Source organism: Dermacentor silvarum, chromosome 8, assembly GCF_013339745.2.
Source record: "Dermacentor silvarum isolate Dsil-2018 chromosome 8, BIME_Dsil_1.4, whole genome shotgun sequence".
Lineage (NCBI taxonomy): Eukaryota > Metazoa > Arthropoda > Arachnida > Ixodida > Ixodidae > Dermacentor > Dermacentor silvarum.
The window spans coordinates 31,262,833-31,282,427 of record NC_051161.1 but is presented as its reverse complement, the minus strand read 5'-3'; the positions used below and the strand labels follow the sequence as shown (position 1 = coordinate 31,282,427).

The following is a 19,595-nucleotide window of genomic DNA, read 5'->3' as shown; positions in this document are numbered from 1 at the left end:
CACCCACCAAAAGCTTAAACCGACCACCAGGTCGAGAGAAATCAATGGAAACTGCAAATGTAGTCACGCAACCTCACATACAGCCGATTTTGTGCCCCATGTCATCTTCAGATTAAGAGAGAGAGAGATGGTGAGGAAGGCAGGGAGGTTATAACCAGATGTTAGAATCCGGTTTGCTACCTTGTACTGGCGTAGGGAAATAGGGGTTAGAAAAAGGACAGAGAAAGAGTGAGAAAAAGAAGTTTGTTGACCTCTGTACACACACACACACACACACACACACACACGCACACGCACGCACACACACGCACACGCACACACACACACACACACACACACACACACACACACACACACACACACATATACATACATACATACATACATACATACATACATACATACATACATACATACATACATATATATATATATATATATATATATATATATATATATATATATATATATATACAGTGCACTACATTGTTAAAGGGAACACACGAACATAGAACACGTGTGAATTTTCCCCTTCAGGAAGTGTACGATTGCCCGGTTTTGCAGCAGATGACCTGTGATTGGTGGCGCTGGCACCCTTTTGCACACGTGTGCAGTGTATAGACATAGCTCTAACCATCACTTGCATTTGTGGAGTGCCAACGAAGTGAGAGTGACACATTAGAGTGTTCCGTGTAACACTGGCAGTAGTTGCGCTGCCGGAAACTGCGATCCGTTAACGAAGCCACCTTAGCTATATAGGACACTTTAGCCTTATGGAAGGTATCTTATACGAAAGCCACCGTAGTCGCCGAGTTTATCCGACAATTTGATTTTATCCTGGGTTCCAACGATGTCGGTTTACTCCGAAGCGTTTCAGTGTCTCGCCCGCGCCACTGTTGACGCCAAAGTGGTGCTTAAGGCGGTCGCGTCCTGCTGGTTCCAGTGTTTACTCCTAATTTAATCGAAAAGTAGCGGACTGTGATTTCAAAGCTACTTTTAATAGCTAAAACCAGCATTAAGAAAATGAATTCGGCGGAAAATGCCAGTGAGAGGAAGCTTGATAAAGAAGAAGAGTTCGTTTTAAAGCAAATTTTGACTGAGTTCACTGTTTGAACAGATTGTTAGTATTTAACAATCTGTTAAAATAATATATATATCTTAGTATTAAATTGATTCGTGTTGTAGTTAAATTTGACGCAGCCATACCTTCTGCCATCTCAGTTATAGATAGCTAATTTCGTTGAACAGCTTAACGATGGAGTCGCGTTGGGTTTCATGAAACGTCAATCATTGTTTTTTTTTTTTTTTTTTCACTTTACGAAGTTTGCTTATCGATTGTTTGAGGTATATATTCCATTCGATGTATTCTGCTGCAGTCACGTGGATGGCAGAATTTGTTTCAACCGAGTTTCAAAAAGTTCGTGCTGTTTACTGTCATCCAAAATGAACCACTGCGTTCTTTCGTTGCTATAGACGGATGAGCGGCGTTGCTAAATTCGCCGCCTCAGTTAAAGTGTAAGTCCTTCGCGGTAATGGGAATATCTCGCGCGTTCCATGCCAGCGCCGAAGGCTGCGTTACTAATCGAGGCGCCGTAAATTTCTGGCCCGTGGGCGGCGCCACGCGTGGTCGCGTAATTTGTAGCCTTCGCTGCCGGAAACTCAAGCGAGTCGGGGATGTTGGGTCTCCAGTCACTTCCCATAAGTTTCTGCCTCGTCCCAGCCGTGTGACAGGAGAAATATGTCTCTTTCCGTGTAAGCGCGGTATCTTTTTTTTTTTTCTTTCTTTTCATGCCTTCCTTTCAGCCTCCTTGGCGCAGGGGGATCTTCGACTCCTTATTTTAAACGTTTCTTTCCCTTCCCTATCTTTAAATACCTCCCCTTTCCGTAAGAGAAACCTCTTTTACCGAGCTTCATTTCTTCTACCGCGTGAGGAATGCGAAGTCTTCTTTGTCGCGTAATTCTCGATCCCTTCTCTTCCCTACAGTCTCTTCATTTCTTTTGGTGAGGATGAATATGAATATATGTGCCTTCGAAGGTTTCCCTCTTCTTCCCCAACCACCCTTCGTTCTTGATGAACGGAGAGGAGGCGCTTTTCCAATTCCCTTCGGTCGCTGTCGCTTCGTTTTCCTCTTCGCGTTCCAGACTCGAAAAAAATGGCCGGACGCATGGGATTCCAGCGCTGTGGCGGAACGCGCTTACGGTCGCCGCCGCATCTAATTACACGCGGCTGACTTATGGCAATTAGATACACACGGTCCTGCGTAGTGGCTGCTGTTCTTGGTCATATGGGCTGTTTAATTTGCGCACGCGGAAGTCGTTTAGGGGGAAGGGAGTAATTTGAAGTTATAAGGTGTAACTCTGTCGACTGTATACACGTATGTTCATGTGATGCCGTTTTTCATGCTATTTTTTTCTTCGCATTTTTTGAGATCTTCAAACGACATTAGTCTTTCCATGTTTTTAACATTGTTTGTTGTGGGATAAGAGTATGAAATTGTACCGCGTGGAAAATACCGGAATCACTGTCGTGAGCTCAGTGTTCCTCTACACCGGGCGGTGTATCAAGCAGCAGAAGTTGTCTTCGCCTGTTTCCGTGTTCGACACTATTTGGCGAGGAATTTTTAGGGCTCGCAGCTTGGGGCCTCCATTGTCATGATCGTCGATAATTTATTCGCACTGGAAGAACAGCTAGTCAGAAATTGAGAGCGTAACTTTTTTTTTTTTTTTGTTACTGCTAGCGACCTTGCGCTGAGTCAGCTTCTTACGCACTATAGGAGGAGAAGAAGGAGAAGGGAAAGAAAGAGACAGAATGCAGGGATGTTAACCAGAAATGCGTCTGGTTGGCTACCCTTCTCCGGGGGATGGGCAAGAGGGAATAGAAAGATTAGATAGATAAATGTCTCGAAAGGGGGCCCAATGTATTTTACCCACTATAGGAAGCCTTGTCTTCCGAAGGAAGGTGAGACGAAAATCGAGGTCTCCGCCCTACGGTCGTTTTGTTATGTGTATTTGCGGGACCAAAAAAAAAAAAAAAAAAAGAAGCTCGCTTTCGGTTTATGTTCGTACCCGCGTCTATACTAACTATAATTGTGAAGAAGCACTTGGCGTGTGTTTGCTCCGCGCGCACCAGGAAAAAGTGGTACGCGATGCGCATGCCTATAAATGGTGAGCGTAGGCAGTTCAAGTGTCGTCGTGAAGTAACTGCCTGGTGATCACCGCTGTGGTATATACGACACGTCGACCTTTCCATCAGTGGGCGAGAGCGCCTCCTCTCTGGACTGCTGCGCGTCAGTACAAAGGCGCGAGCTGCTTTTGCGGAGGGCTCACGCGTAATTACGGCAGCCCACGTGCCGTTATTGAGGCGCTCAGGGAGCTCTCGTATAGTTTCTGTGCTTTCACGCCACTCACGCACTTATGCGGTGAGCTTAGTTAACACCTAAAGCTCGAATTATGTAAGGACTATTTGAGCATGAAGTCACTGTTGTGGTGTAAAGATTGGCATGCGACGAGAAAGGAGACATGGAATACTTTCTGTGGCCGTGCCCGAAATTCCAAGATGAAAGGGACGCTCTCCTAGAGAGTCTGCAAAAATAATAAAAAAGTAAAATAAAAAAATGACCTTCCGCATGCGTGCCTGCAATACCTTGTATTCCCCGAAGGATCAGTTGAGGCCCGCAAAGATACTTCATGTCTCGTTATCGCATTCTTAAGGGACACTAAAGGCAAATACTAAGTCGGCGTGGACTGTTTAAATACCATTCCAGAAACCTCGTATCATACAATGAATAGACTTAGTTTACAAGAAAATTACATCTGAAGGGTCCGCATACCTTTATGGCAATTCAAATCTCCCGCCACGCCAACCGGGGAGTGGTGACGTTGCGTACGCCATCACCGCCCTTTGCTGCCGTCGGTGAGTAAAACGGCGCCCGACAGACGGCGGTACGATGCGCCACTGCAGCTGCTTTCGGTGAAGCGGTGGCGGAGCGTTCGGGTGTCCCGCGACATCGCTTCTTCATTCTGGGATCACATGGAAGAAGAATTCCCTGCTATTTGCAGTTTGTGCGAGGTTCTTGAGCCAGCAAAACCAGCGCAGCACTACGCGATAACGCAACTACTGAAACACGAAAGCGCGGGCCGCGCGCAGTCAGCGAAAACAAAACCTTTGACCGCCCGCGTCGTTGTCAACGGTGTAATGTCAATGAGTTCTTGTTTCTAAAAATGAAATCGAACTGATGAAGTAGCATTTTCTTTCGTCTTATAGTACAATACAATGATGTTTTTCTAACGAGTGATTGAGTACTAGCGACATAATTTACATGAGGAGTGCCTTCGTCATCGGCCAAGTACCTGAATGTCCCGGGGGAGTCTCTAATCGTGTCCTGCTTTTACCTCAATTTCTCGACTACTAAGGCTCTGTTCGCGATAATATTGACGCCTTAGAGATACTCGAGCACTAATCCATCACTTTAGCCTGACTTAGTATTTGCCTTTAGTGTCCCTTTAGGAGAGGCTGGTTTGGTGGACATGGTGAAACAGTGCAGTGACATTGTGCGCGACGTTCGGGCGGAACAATTGTCGGCCTTGAACGCCAGGCTAAACCCGCCTGTTGTTACAATCCACCACCACCATCACCACCATCTTGATTCCTTATCAGTTTTTTTTTTTTGCAATGTTCATCGATACCTTTGGTCATAGCGCTTTTCGGAGACGGAGGAAATAAAGATAGAAGGCAGGGAGGTTAGCTAGAAGTGCGGTTGGTGACTCGTCGGTGAGCAGCTAACGGTTGCCGGCAAGAGCGCTTATGTCCGCGTTTTCCAGCTACAGAGAAATGTTAGCTTGAAGGGATGAAGATGGGCGGGTGTAGCACTGTTATTCGTTTCTTGGTCGATCCCCCGCCCTGGGTATAATACGCCACAGAGTTTGTCAGGTCATGATGATCATCTGCTTCTCTATCGATCGTCGATGTACTTTTTTTTCCGCAACATTGCAACTGACGGTGATCTGCTCCGGACCACGATCAGTTCATTGCACTCCTCTCCTCGGAAGAGGCAGGACGTATGTCGAGTGAGCTCCTGAATAACACATTGCGGTGTGGTGAACGCGCTTTAAATCATAGATCAGGGGGCCCCGAAGAGGCGCGACGTAATTCTAACGCATTTCTCTCTCTCTCTCTCATTTACCGCTTAACCGCCGCTGAATTTTCGTTCTCTCTCTTTATGCGCTGCTCGACTCGTTTACCACTCAATTTACGACCCGGAATGGAGCCGGCAGTTGACGCCTCGGGCGCCGTCGCGCTTGTTTAATTAAACCGGCGCAGACCGTGAAGAGGGGGGCGTGGCGCGCCGTGCCTGTTACGCAACTCGACGTTCGCCCGCCCGCAGCCGCGCGGTCGTCGTCCATTGTGCGTCGCCGCGTGCGTTGTCGAGCGTCGCGTTAGAGCACTGGTTTGGGCCCCAGGTCGGCGGCGCTCAGCCGGAGCTCTGGTTTGGGGAGCCAGCGCGCGCTGCATTGCGATGAGGGGGGGCAACACGCGGAGCGATGACAGGCCCTATCGATCTTGCGCCTGATGTGTCTCGCGAACGCGGTGCTGTCAAGGTGCATAGCGAGGTGCGGTGCACGGCTGGATTGCGCGCGCTGTTTGGCCGTTGCCGTTTTGTTGGACGCGATTTTTTTTCTCCTCTCTCCCGTGCTTTACTGCACTGAGGAGATTGGCTGCAATTTCGCGAGTATCCTGTGTCGGTTAGTTAGCTAATGGAGCTAGCTCTAACCGAGTAAAACATAACGGAAATGAAACGTTGCTTCCATTCGTTAATTCGTTCGTTGATTTTTTTTTTTACATACGCCAATATTGTTTAGTGTGAAACAGCAAGCTATGCTAAAGGGAGAGAGAGAGAAAAAAAAAGGGGGAGGGAGCTAGAGAGAGAGATAATTAGCACGCGTGAACAACGTACTTTTCGAAAAGAAGGTGTCTCAGTTTGACACATTTGCAATTAGCTTATGGACGCAATATCTGAGCATGAAACAAGCGTTGGTCACCGTTGCTCAATACATGTATATCGATGTGACGCAATAGACAATGTCGTTTTCTTTGCCGAGTGTAGTTCCGCATTTGCACGCGTCATTACGCTGTCTGCTGCTTTGTGCCTTTTTCGTGAAAGTACTGCGTAGGCAGTCGAGTGATTGCGTGTGAATATTGTTCTTGCCTTTTTGTAGCGTGTTGCTGCTCCTTAACTATAGTCGTGAACTGGCCCCCGTTTTGCATGCTGCTCACTCTCTACTCACTAACAGTCTAATCAATTGGTAGTCGTAGACTGAAAGTATTGCATTGCACTGCCGGTGTGCTCTCAACATTCCGTGATCGCTCTTTTGGCATGGTGCCTCAATGAACAGTAATGAGTACAAAAGGAAATGTCTTTTTTTTTTCTTAAATTTCTTCCCTTATGGTGCTTGCAGACGCAGTTCTCGCTTTTTAGCAGTTTGTTTTTCGTCTGGTCTTTCGCACGACGCGGCCTTCCAGTCAAAAGAATTGATAGTGTGGAGATCGAGGTCACGGCTTGAGATAGACTTGCCCTAGCCTGCTACTCTGCGCTATGGGTAGCCGATAAAGAGGCTGCTTGCCACGTACCATCGGCCACAAAAAGTTTGCGGGACATGTGTTCTAGAGCAAATGTAAATGTGTGCCTTTTTTTTTTTTTTTTGGTCGGTAACGCGCTACGTAATCTGTACTAATGGCACACCAACAGGCCCAACTAGCTACATTAGTAAATTTCGGCTCCGTTAAGGCATGACGCCCCTAATTTAGTGGATCACTGTGCGTAGGCCGCAAGGGCGAGTTCCGCCCACTGGAAACATTGAATTCGAAACTATATATGCGCAGGCATTGTGGGAAATTAGCTTTATTTGCAAACCCCGCGTCTCGCAAACTTTTGTTGCCTACTACACTTAGCCACATAAAACAGCAGTGCTGTTTTAGGTAAGTGACGGCCACTTTGACCTACGCTCGTCTTTTTTTTCCTCCTGACAGAAATATCTGCTGGAACATGAGCAGAAGGGAGCGTCGCTGAAGAAGCTTCAGACTGCCGTGGACTACCAGACGGCCAAGTCGGAAGACATGGCTGACAAGGACCTCCGTTCCAGGGGTGAGTGCGCGCGACGTTTTTCTGTCGTATATGTCCGGGGCTGATGCAGCGTCAAGGCGAACGCCTATAATCGGCACTCTAGCAGTCATTATCGCTAACCTCCAACTTCGGACCTCACTCGCTAGTGTGTGGTGGCGAAAGCTGAATACCGCGAGCAGAAAGTTGAAGCACCGAATACCGTTTCAGCGTTAACGCGCTTGTGCACATGCATGCAAATGGAGCACTTCGTGCTAAACGTACATGCTAGGCTGTAACGTAGGCTCTGTGTTCGCCCCTCTCCCTCTATCCTCATCGTCATCCATCTTGTACATGTTTTTGTTCCCTATTTCCAACGCAGAACAGTTGGCTAGAGGAATGTACAGGAGGCCGCGACCTCTCTGCCCTTCTTACCTTTAGACCTCTCTCCCTCTATATCTCTTACTCTAGGAAAATAAAGAGGCAGAGGGAGATAAGGAAGGCAGGGATGTTGACCAGTCAAGAGTCCGGTTGGCTACCCTACGCTGTGGTAAGGGAGAAGGGGAAGAGAGAATGGAGAGAGAGGGTGAGGGTATGGAGACGTGTACGGACCGTGCTACAGAGTCAAAGGCGCTCGTACAAACTCTAGGAAAATGAGGTAAACATCTAGCACCGGAGATTAACCATGTAATCATGCAGTAAGACGTGTGGCGATGCACAGTTCTGTAATTGGCTTTTATTATTAAGAAGCTGTTCACGATGTTTTCTGCCGGTTCTTACGTAGTTCTTACTGTCGAAAAACGGAAACTCGCAGTACAGAGAACGCGAGAAATGAGTATTCAGTATATAACTGGCGACAAAAGCCGTTTAATAGCCGGTGAAGTTGTTGGGTGTGGCAGTGAAATCTTTTGAAACTAGCGGCGTCTCGTACTGGCCTAAAATACGGTGCACACGTTCTTTTCCCTGTTCCTACAACCCTCCACCAAAACATCCCTGACTTTCTCGTTCCCTGTCTTTCTTTCTTTCCTTCTGTCTTTCTTTTTTGAGAAGGAGAGAGAATATTTTAGCTCACCTGATAAACATTTGCGGCTATATATATATATATATATATATATATATATATATAATTGGTGGCCTTGAACGTTATAGCGGAAATGTACAACTTCACCACAGCCGTAACAATTGATCGAAAATACGTTAACATGTAATGCGAGGAAGTTTAGTAAATCGTTGAATGTTCATGCTGTGAAATCGGCCAAAGAAAGAACAAAAGGCTGGCAATTCATGCAAAAATGAGAGTCCGTTTACTCGTTCGGCGGTGTACTTACGCGAGAAAAAAAATATATATATATATTAAAGAACCTTGTTTCTGGCGCCTTTCTGCTGGCACAAACGCTTTAACCAAGGAAGTTGGGCTGTCTTGTACTTGAGACGATTATATATATATCACTCGCATCAAGCGCGCGGTCACTTATTGTGCAGTCGCTTCAAGTCGCGCGACACTCTGAAGCACGCGCAGTGCTTTCAGTATTGTGCGAAGCTTTGACCATAGTGAAAGGTATAAAAAACGTAGCTCTTTTCATGAATGGTAAGCCTTTTTCTACAGAAACCTTCCACCGAGATCGTTTCTTTGATGTTCTTTGATTTCTTTGATGATCGAACCTTGATGTTCGCTTTCAGTCTCATGAATGTCAGTTTGCGTCGCATGTTGCGAGTTGGGGGTGAATTTGAATACTGCTGCATCTTATATGCAGCGACATAAAGGCCGCTTTTCAATTTCTGGCGTTTTGTTGTAAGCCGCTTCATCTCTCGCGTATCGCACAACAGTGCCAGCAGTGGCAGCAGTAGGCGTAATTGAAAGTAGGAACAAAAAAGCGCCCGAGAAGCACTTTAAAACGGCTTTGTTTATGGGCTGCGCTTGTCATCGCCTAGCCTGGCTTCGCGGTCGAAACGTAGAAGGAAAAAAAAAAAAATGTTGAGGCTTAAATTGGCAGTGTCTGGTAATTGCTTGCTGGACTGACATCTCAGATGGCCTAAATAGGCAGGGTGGGGGGAAAATGAGAAACTTTATTTGTGAAAAGCTTGCGAAAGGATAACGCTGTTTTGACCAAGATAAATTGGCCGATTAACGGTGTCAGAATTTTTTTTTTATTCGCGTGGCTTAAGTGCGCGGGTGTCACCGATGGAATTGCGACGCGCGTGGAAGTACGACTTTTCTTTTCGTCGCCGTTCTACGACGTAGAAGTTAGAATTCTTCGTTCTCTCTTTGTTTTTCTTCATTTTTTTTTCTTTTTACCGCTCGCGTCGTGCTTTTTTCGTTCGCGTGCTGCTGACTCGGCACGTGTCGAGTACCGGAAAGGGATACACGTCCGCGTTTTTTCGAATGCGACCCCGTAACTTATCCGTTTTCCGAGGCGCTTTGTGCCAATTTAGCCGTGCGCGTAGGAATTCGCTAGCCGAGCAAAAAAGGAAGCACAGTATTTCATTCGCTACATGGTGAGATACGTAGAGAAAGAAGCCAAAAGAAAGGTGGGTACCGATATTATGACCCTGTAAGAACTTGCACTTGCATTCAGTATACAGAAGCTACGTTTGCACGAACCCAATAACGTTGGGTCGAGTCGACTTGTCGGGCCGAAAACCTGTCGTCGGTTTCATGTAAACGCTTGCTGATCGGGCCTTGTGAGCGTGAATGAATGAATGAATGAATGAATTCTGGGGTTTTACATGCCAAATCCACGATTTGATTATGAGGCACGCTGTAGTGGGGGACTCCGCAATAATTTTGACCACCAGAGGATCTTTAACGTGTACCCAATGCATGGGACACGGGCGTTTTTTCTTTTCTTTATTGTACATAAGTCTTGCCCTGTAAGTCTTGCGCTATATCGTGTGGCCTTGCTTCAAGCAAGTATTTGCAGATGCGCGAAAACAATCTCATTTTCGAGATGAACAAGATGAAGAAATTATTCAGTGACGACTTTGTAGCCAGAATCGTCTTCGTTGGTGGTACACTCCGAGTGAAAAATCGACGAAAGTGCGACAAAATGCAGCCGTTAGACCAACGGACCAACGATTCCTCCACCAATCACTAACTGCATTCGTGCCGTTGCTTGTCGTGTGCAAACGCCTGCTTTCAAAGAGACCAACTGGAGGAATAACATCGCCCCTGTTGGATCATCTGCTGGCTCCCTCCCCGGTGGTGAAAAAAGTGGATAGACACGACTTTCAAAGCGAATAGCTTTATTTGCCTCTTTCGCCCGTTTTCGTGGTTGGCGGTCGGCGGCCGTGGTCGATGATGGTGGTGTGACCTGCGATACAAAGGCGCCAGTGCAAAAGGCGCGTGCTCTCGCCGAACTGACCGCCAACTTTATAGCTCTTTGATTCGCACGTGCTATTGCGCGTGTTGTTTCATAAGTCTTAAGGTTAGGAGGCGGTAGTGAAGTGCTCGACAAGAAAAACGTCCGTCCGTCCGTCCGTCCGTCCGTCCGTCCGTTCGTTCGTTCGTTCGTTCGTTCGTCCGTTCGTTCGTTCGTTCGTTCGTCCCGCCTTTACGTTGCCGCTGGCTTCGTTTGTACTTTTTCGCCTCGGCGCGCTGGTTTTTGTATAAGCTGCAGAGCGCGCCGTCAGACTGTCACGCAAGCGAGTGCGCGAGAAGCCAAATTCTGCGGGCGCAATGCTGTAGCATCGGCGGAGTAGCCGAGATGTAGTATCTGCGACTGACAATTGGGGGGCCCGTAATATTTCGAATCCTCGCGAGTGCGCTGCCACTTTCTTTTTGTTTTTTTTTTCTTTTTTGATAAAAATTTAAGTACTTGCAAAGCGCGGAGCAAGATTAGCTAGGAGAATCGAGGAACTCCGTTTTAATTTCGCCGGTAAAGTTCGTCTACGCTTTCGGGGGCTTCATTGTCTGTTTGGTTTTAAGCTTGTAACTCGCGAAGCGCATTGAGATTCCCTACGCTGAACGCTGGCGATCGCGGCGGGCAGAAAAACCACTCGGGTATAGTGACCCATAATAGATATCGCTGTAAAGCGACAGCAAGCGAGACGATCACCATGGATCATACCATGAAGAACGTCTAGCTGATCTATTTCCCGATGTTGGTTCTGATTGGTTACAAATGGAATCACGTCCACTTCGATCGGCTGTTGTTCGGAGAGGCAGCACGGTGAAATTCGACGACGGGTAAATGTTCAGCACGGCGTGCCATTTCGCTTCTGCTCGATGGCGAGGCATTCCCCCCAACTCCGTAAAATTATCTGTTAAGTATTTGTTTGAACCTGTAAGCTTGCTTACTTCTTAAGAGTTCATGAACAAACCGTACTTTTCAACCTTCATTTTTTGTTCGTAATATGTCGTTCTTCTATACCGTTACATTTAAGCCTTCGTGTTTTTCATGTTGTCTTATATTAGTGTACGGATTTCTGCGATAGCGGCGATATATATATATATATATATATATATATATATATATATATATATATATATATATATATATATACATACAACACACACGCGGGAAGAGGTGACCGCGAGGGCCAACTCAACATTTTCTTCATTTCTATAATCATGAACACTGGGAACGCTGCGGTTAGGTAGTTCATGCGTTTCCGGCTTTTTGGAGTCTCTCCTCCACTACCACAAGTTAGGGGGAAATGTAATTACCTCTATAGAAAGATCATCTGGCCTATCGCGGGCGTAAAAGAATTTTCGGTAATACGAGTCTATAATCGAACAATTTCTCGGTAAATTTCATTACCTACACGTGATGTCTCGGGGTCCTTTCCACGCTGTGGAAGGCACGTGCGGTTATATTGCAGTTATTAATGCCGTTATGCATCACCTGTGTTTGGTATATATTTCCTTAATCATTGTTTGGTTCTACTGTCGATCGAGTACGCTTCTGTTTGTTTTGATACAAACTCGTGGTGGAAGCCCCTTATACCACTCAGAAAAGGGCGCTTTCAAATCCACGGTTTTTGTATTCCCATCCTGGAGATTATGGCGTCTCTTATATGGGTCGCCGTTTGCTCTCATAAAGGGTGCGACACATTTCAACGAGATGCGTATTTGTTCTATGAAGCATCCTTTCAAGGGAAGGTTGTATTGCCTCACAAGTGTCGGTGCGGTTGTAGGTGTGACCGCAAAAAACTCTCACTTTCAATTCGCGCGATAATAAAAATTGCTCGTCGGGCTGCGGATTTGAGCCACCGACCTCCTTTTTGCGAAACCACCACGCTAACCGATTCAGGCACTGTTTTTTTTTCTTGGTATTTATTACATTAACATGTAATCCAATAAAACACTCACCAATTGTGCATAGTCATAATGGCGGGCACGATGAGTCACACACAGGAAAACAGAAGGGCACTGTTCCACTTTAAAAGGGTGGTAAGGTTAAGCACCTCACCAAAAGGGGGTACCAGTTCGGTTGAACATCAAGTCCATCGTAAACACGTTTTAGGTGCGCAGTCATCTGGATTAAATTCACCCTTGTAGGTAAGCCGGTTTGGCGTTGCGGTCCATCATTCGCGCCTACCCAAACTGTGCATTCTCATGAGAGAAAAAAAAAACAAAAAACAAAAAAAAAAACAAAAAAAAAATAACATGTCGAATGGTACATTGTCATCAGAGGTCGGCATCATGTATTGCACTGTATGGGGTTTGATTTCAAATTCTTTCTTTAAAGTCCGTTGCAGGATATCCCAAAATAGAATGGCGTCTTTGCAGCCAATAAAACAGTGTTCATTTGTCTCTGGCACATCACAAAGATGACAATTAACAGAAGACACAAATATATTCTTTTTCGGTAGCTATGTTTTTACCGGTAAAGTTTCACTATGAAGTTTATAAGAGAATGTTTTGCAGCATGGGGATATATACATTTTACGAACTCGCTTTAGTACATCGTGGCCTGGTCATTCATTGCATAGTGATCGGTAAAATGAAGGCGGAAATAGCATGGATAGTAAATCTTTGTATAACCTTTTACGCGACAAGGAGTACAAGTATTCAGTGGGAAACCGAACTGTCAGGCAACGAACCGCCGAATAAACCTCTTGCATGAACCCCCACAAGCATAAATGCGAGAGAGAGTGTTTGAAATATGGACTAAGCTTTAGGCACGCAATTTTAGCTCCCTATTCACAAAACGTTTCGTACACAAGAGCGATTCCTATAAAAAGAGCTCAGGCCAATCGTAACTAGGTGTAGTTGGAGATAGAGGCCGAACCGTGAAAGGTTTTACAAAAGAAAAGCTTTTTGAGTTTGGTCTCCGGTTGTTTCGTTCAAGGGACGCCTCTAGTATGTCAAATAGAACGGGTAGCAACATTTATGGTGCTGTATAGGCTTTATGCGAAGAAGTGGGGTTGCTCTGATGACTATGTTGTGATATGGCGAGGGTGGCTCCGCTGCCCTAGTAAGCCGACGCCGACTCTGGTCGCTCCGTTTTAGTAGTAATGATTATTTGTATAGCGCGCCTACTGGCTAGCGTTAAAAACAGGTTTTAATTAAATACGAAGCTGCTCATGCGAAGCTTCCATAGTGAGTCGTATACTTAGCGCGATCTCCTTTTCTCTTACACACTAACCCAAACAGGCCTCGCGCCATCATTTAAATATATTATTCTCTTTCTGTAGCGTGCAAACGTCTGCGGAGCGAAACGAAGCAGGCCCGCTCGTTATTTTTAGGGTATTTAAGCTGCTAAACCTAGCGCATCTCCAGCAAAGAAGCGCTGCTCTTCCTGCTCTTGCGGCTGCTCCTCAGGGAGCTAGCGATCTGCGATGTAGCCGAAGTGTGCGCCCGCGGGGCCTATCTTCAGAGCGATCTGCGATAGGACAAAGTGCATTCGCCGAGTGCCGGTGGCTTCGTATGCCCTGCGCTTTCTCGACGTTTAGTTCGCGTTGAAGCGAGAGCCAGCGCGACGGTCAGTTTTTCTCGCTGCCGCTGGCGCGCTTTATCACTCCAGCGTTTTGACGAGCTCCCGCGGTCATCGAGCGAGATGTGTTCATGTTTGCCTGTGCGTGCGTGACACCGTGCTTGTTTATTTAGTTAGTAAGCGAATATTTAGAACTTTATACGGCCGATAAAACTACTATCCTTATTTCGTATAGCTGTCTACTAATTTGCTATCGCAATCGATGCTTCGCCTTTCGGGCGAACCTGCGACTTTTTTTCTTTCTCCCTACAAACGCAGAAATGTGTTCACTTCCTTTTTTTATTATCTCTTCCCCTTTATTCCGCGAAATATTTTGTTTTGCTTGTTAGTCCATCGTGAGTGCCGCTGATTTCGTAATCACCGCCACTATTACATTTCCCAAATTTCGCCACCATTCAAAATTTCCCCCTTTTCTGATCATTTACCGCCTAGTCAAGATGGATGTTTTAATACCATGCAGCGAAGGACAAGACGAAGACGCTCCATTCAAGATAGCTTTGTCCCGACTTTTTTTTTTTTTTGCATGTGTTACTCTTTCGACGTGATGAAAAGATTTAAGATTCGGTGCCGGTTATCTTTTCCTCATGAACAGGTAGTTTTACACACATGCCCCTTACACCCTAATACTTAACTCTGATTTTCTCGCACAACTTAACGTATACACATAACATACTGTTCATATTTTACGTATACTGCGTATGCATCTGTTCTTTGCGCGCGCCTTCACACGACGTGTATACGTGTCCCTTTCTGTTCGAGGTCCGCTTTGTTCGTTGGTGACCCTTCGCCACTCAACCTCGGCACTCGGCTGCTCGAGCAGGTCCTCGCAACCGGCCTCATTTGGTGCTTGTATATTACTATTATAGCCTCGGGTTTTTCTCGGTGAGCACGCGCCCTTCGCTGTCTTCGAAGCAAGCATTCTTCTTTTCTTGTTTAATGCTTTTTTTTTTTTCTTTCGGGAAACTTCCTCGCTCTTCGCCAACTTTTTCGCCTCACTCAGGTTGAGACTGAACCCTATAACGTGTTCCCGGGCTCTGCCGAAAACCTGAGATTACGGCTTTCTTGCTTTCTTGCGCGCCACGCGTCTCGCTTGCCGCGCTTCTTTTCTCTCTCTCTCTCTCCCCGAGCCGCTATCGAATTCTCGCTCGAGCTGCTTCCATCTCGTACACACTGCCTGCCTGCCGCTTGTTTGCTCTTGCCCTCCTGGGCGCGTTGCCTGTCCGTGCGCCTCTTTGCTGTGCCCTTGTTTGTGTGTTGATCGATCCTGCACTTTCTTGTCCCGGTTTCCTTACTTCTATCTTTCTTTCTTTTCCCGCCGCACCTGAGCGTGAGGGAGACGGCCGCGACGCAATTAACGAGAGCCTGCGCCGGTCGTAAAGAAAATGGCGCCGAGGCACGCGTCGTTAGCGCCGGGTAACTGCGAGGTTATGAAGAGCGGCAAAAGAGCGAACGGCTTTCCCGACAGCCCCGGCGCTTTCACTCACTCCGGTCCCTGTTTTCGTTACTGACTTCGGTGCCGCGTTGTTTCCTTTCTTCTTCTTTTTTTTTCCCCCTATCTCTCTCTCTTCCGGTAGCTAAAGCGCAGACAAGCTCTGCAGGAATAATTGCTCAGCTTCTGACGAGAGCCCGCGAGCGCATAATTGAGAGACTCACAAAAGAAGGCAGATACACGAAAAGAGTGGAAGTATAGTATACCGGCGGGGACTGCCCTAATTATTTGTCTGCGTATAGTTTGTCGAGAAGGTGATACGCGCACGTTCGTTAGCGGCAGATGAGGCGCGATGTCGTAGCGCTGCGATCGTGCGCGAGCTTCCATATATGTAAAGTTAGGGACTAGATTTAAGCAACGGCTTGGAACGGTGCATCAAATAACCCTTGAAACTGCGGCGACATGCGAAGGAGTCTCGCTGCTTTGATGTCAGGAGTGAACTCGAAGTGGCGTGTGAAAGAAAGGGAAAAAGGCACATGGAAAGTAAGAGTTAACCAGCGGTAGTTCTCGCTGCTGGCTATACTGCAGTGGGAGGATGCAAGAGGACAGAAAGAGAAAGGACACCAAGGACACACGTACGCAGTCCAAGGGTACCGCGCAGCGTTTTTAAAGTCTATCGTGCATGCGCGCGCAGAACTCACAATATCGTGCAGGGCACAGATGTTACCTCCTGCGGGCAGTATTTTGGGAGGAATGACCTAGAACGTCCTGTTCTGATAGTACGCGACTGTGCTGTCTCTCAAACACTTTACACGTCACTTGCCTGTCCGTACCATAGCGCGGGAAAACGCTGGGAAGCTGTGTGATGGTCTCGTAGCAGCTGCAGCTGCATGCTGGAAACGTGCGCGAGAGGCTTCTTTGATTGGAAACAGCGGTACATCTGTGAGTGCTGGCTGGAAAACAAAAATTGTGGTTACAGCTTAGAGGACGCCGAAAGGAGCATTAGAATTTTCACGGGCTTCTTGATGTTGCGGAGGCTAAATAATGGTCCTTGCTTTATGGCGGAATATTCTGCGGCTACAGCGCGTCCATCATTCATTGCACTCGTCTAGTCCTTCTGTGTCCTTATGTGTCATGATGTTTTGGTATTGCGATAAATTGCATGTATTTACTTTTTCAGACCCATGGCAAAAACGGGCTGTTTGAAGTCGCTGTGAAATCAGCCATGAGTTGATGGCTCTTTCTCTCTCTCTTTTTCTATCGGGAAGCGCCTGCTAGTTAGGAGAGAAAGGGAGAGTGAGAGAGATAAATGAGATGCGAAAGGCAGGGAGATTAACCGGAAGTTTGCTACGCTGCACTGGGGAAGGGGTAAGGAGAGACATGTGAAAGAAGGTGGCGTCGCTAGCTGTTCTAAATTTTTTTCCCCCGTATTTTGTGGCTTACCAGGCCACCGATCACGCTAATGCGGACTTTTTGGTATGTCAAAGACGTAAATAACCGGTGCAGTGCAACTTCATATTACTCACCGTATTGCCCATTATATAATCTCGTGATTTACCTAATCATTTGCGTCTTTCGCGCTCTCTCACTTTCTTCCAGGGGGGTGCACTCTTCCAACCGCGCCCTGTCTTTTGCTGGCTGCCCCTCGTTTTCGTTGCACGAGTTATAAGCGCGATAGTTTACGACCAGCAAGGGTCGAATCCGCGACACAGTAGTGTTTCACTGCCGCCCGGTTTCCGGAGCGTGTGATTTCGCACCCTCACATTAGGGGGCTCGCAGCGCGCTCCTCCTCAAAAAGGAGGCGGTATGAAATCTCCGCGCTCGGATTCTAGGGGCGGTGTCCGAGGCACCGCGCCGACGGCTTCTGCGCCGCGGCGTTGAAACCGAAAACTGGATCATCGCTTCCCCGGGAAAGATAAAGAACAGTGAGAAAAAGGGACAATCTGCTTCGCAAGCAAACTGAACAAAAAAGAAAGGAAAAAAGATTTGTTGGAAGCTGAGAGGCCCGACGTAGCTTCACGACGCTCCTCCGCAAATAAGAAGGAATAGAAAAACGTGCAGAAATAAGCCAACTCGCAGCTATTTTTCCTGCGTCTGCCCGCCGCGAATATATCTCGGGAGCGTTCGCTTTCTCTGTAAGACAGTGGAAAGTGGCTTTTCAATGCCTGGCCGACCACGCAAGAAATAAGAGGGTGAGAGCCACACGACGAGAAAAAAAATAGTTGAAGAGAAGTAATACAACAAAAGAAGCTTTTGAAGATTGTAAAGAAAAGGCTATGCTTGAAGGATGCCGTACAGTAAAAGGGAGTTGGGGAAGTGGTGGGGAAAGAGCGCGCATCAGGTGGAAAATGTTACGTATCGCTGCACACAGAGGGAAAAGCAAAGTAACTAGCGAATGCGGCCCGTCGTCTCAGTTATACTTACTACTTCCTTTTTTTCCCGCTTTTTTTTATTGTTTCAAGCTCACTTTTCTTCTGACGTCGCAGCAGCTCGCGCGGCGGATTTGTGAGACCTTTTCTATCCTCTCTCTCCTTTTCCTCTTCCCGTATCCGTGTATTGTGCCAGCCTTGTTCTTTCTCAATTTTTGTGTGTGCTCTTTGTCTGCTGTTTTGTTTTATTTATACTACTAAAAAAAAGAAAGAAAAAAAAAACGGGAAAGCGACTTGGTGTTCCGCAACTCTCTCTCCCGCCCTGCAAACCTCTCCCCATTTCCCCTTTACTGATGGTTTCGCTTTCCCCGCCGAAAAACTATTGTTCGATACCAGTCGCGCTTATTTTACGTCGCTTTATATTTCCACCGAAATGTACGCATTCCGTTTATGTTTAGTGTTCTTTTTTTTTTTTTTTTTTTTCGCTTTGCGCTCTGGAACGCAGGTGCGTTATGTACCGGCCTCGGATATCTGCTTTTGTGTGTGTGTGTGTTCGTAATTGTTCGAATTTTGGTTCCGCGCGCTTTTGTTACCGTCGGGTCTGCTGAGCGCGGCTATACCTTTGGTTATTGTTTCCTCCGGCTTTGCCCTAAAATTGAAAAAAAAGTTCGCTTTTCTGTCTGTCGTCGCCGTCGACGTGCGGCCCAGAGAACTTCGCGCGTGCGTATGCAGAACCGCCTCCTTCTCTGCCCTTTTATTCGCACCGTGCCCGAGGAAAGAATGAAATAAAATGAGCGAAAGTTTTTTTCCGCCCCACTTCGGGCGCGCGTCTTCCAAGGAGACGTTATATAGGAGCGTTGAAAAGCCGCAGATGGATTTAAAACTGCCTCCCCTTTTCTCTTGCTCCGGCTGGCGCGCCCCTTTTCTTAAAACCTTTCTTCCCCTTGGTTCTGTTTTCTTTCTTTCTTTAACGCACGTGGTTCCGTGCGCAGTTCGGTGAAAGTTTGTTTTGTTTTTTCCTTCGGCGCCCGTTTCAGGCTGCACGGCGATGTTTTGCTTCGGTTCCTTGCCTGAGCGCTCGGGGGCATTCAGTTCGAGCACAACGTGTGGACGAGCGGTGGTATTATTGGTTGTGAGAAAGGGTGAGGGGGGGGGGGGAGGATGAGAGACTATTTTCACGGTTTGAGCATTGCGCATACGAAGCGGCGGGCACTACGTTGCCGAAGGGAATAGATTTAATGGACGGGAAATTAGGCTTTAGGGCAAGGCCCGCGCGTGGCCTGGCGGCAGCTCAAATCACGTCTTTCAATATCGGGCGCATTTGTTGTCCATTTTGCCGGATTTCAGTTCGGAGGTGGGAAGGGCGTCTTCCCTTTTGCACCGCGGTTCTGGTTCTAGCGGAATCCCTTCGTACCCAGCTTTTAATATTTCTGTCTTTTGTTATCAGCTTCCTTGTGAGCCTTGTTGAAACATCGTCTTACCTTATACCGCGGTGGCTTAGCGGCTATAGCGTCCTGCGGGTTAGAGGTCGCGGGTAGCGAAATGCAAGAAAATGCTGGTGTACTTAGATTTAGGTGCACGTTAAGGAACCCCAGGTGGTCAAAGTTATCCTGGAGTCGCCCACTACGGCGTGCCTCATGATTCGATCGTGCTTCTGGCACGTAAAACCCTAGAGTTCAATTGAAAACTTAACTTTGTCTTGAGTTTCCTTTTATAACCATTCGTGGTGTTATTAAACATGCGTACCCTCACGTAGGAAGTT

At 47.0% G+C, this 19,595-nt stretch overlaps 1 protein-coding gene across 22 annotated transcripts in view; it reads left to right on the top strand.

The window, feature by feature from the left end:
* The window catches only part of LOC119460956 (dystrophin), a 392,574-nt gene that overhangs the window by 165,621 nt on the left and 207,358 nt on the right, over positions 1-19,595 (top strand). For all 22 annotated transcript variants that reach the window (XM_049672005.1, XM_049672006.1, XM_049671994.1 and 19 more), the window contains one exon: positions 7,028-7,142. In XM_049672005.1, the coding sequence (XP_049527962.1) occupies positions 7,028-7,142 (115 nt within the window). The remainder of the gene's footprint in view (positions 1-7,027; positions 7,143-19,595) is intronic.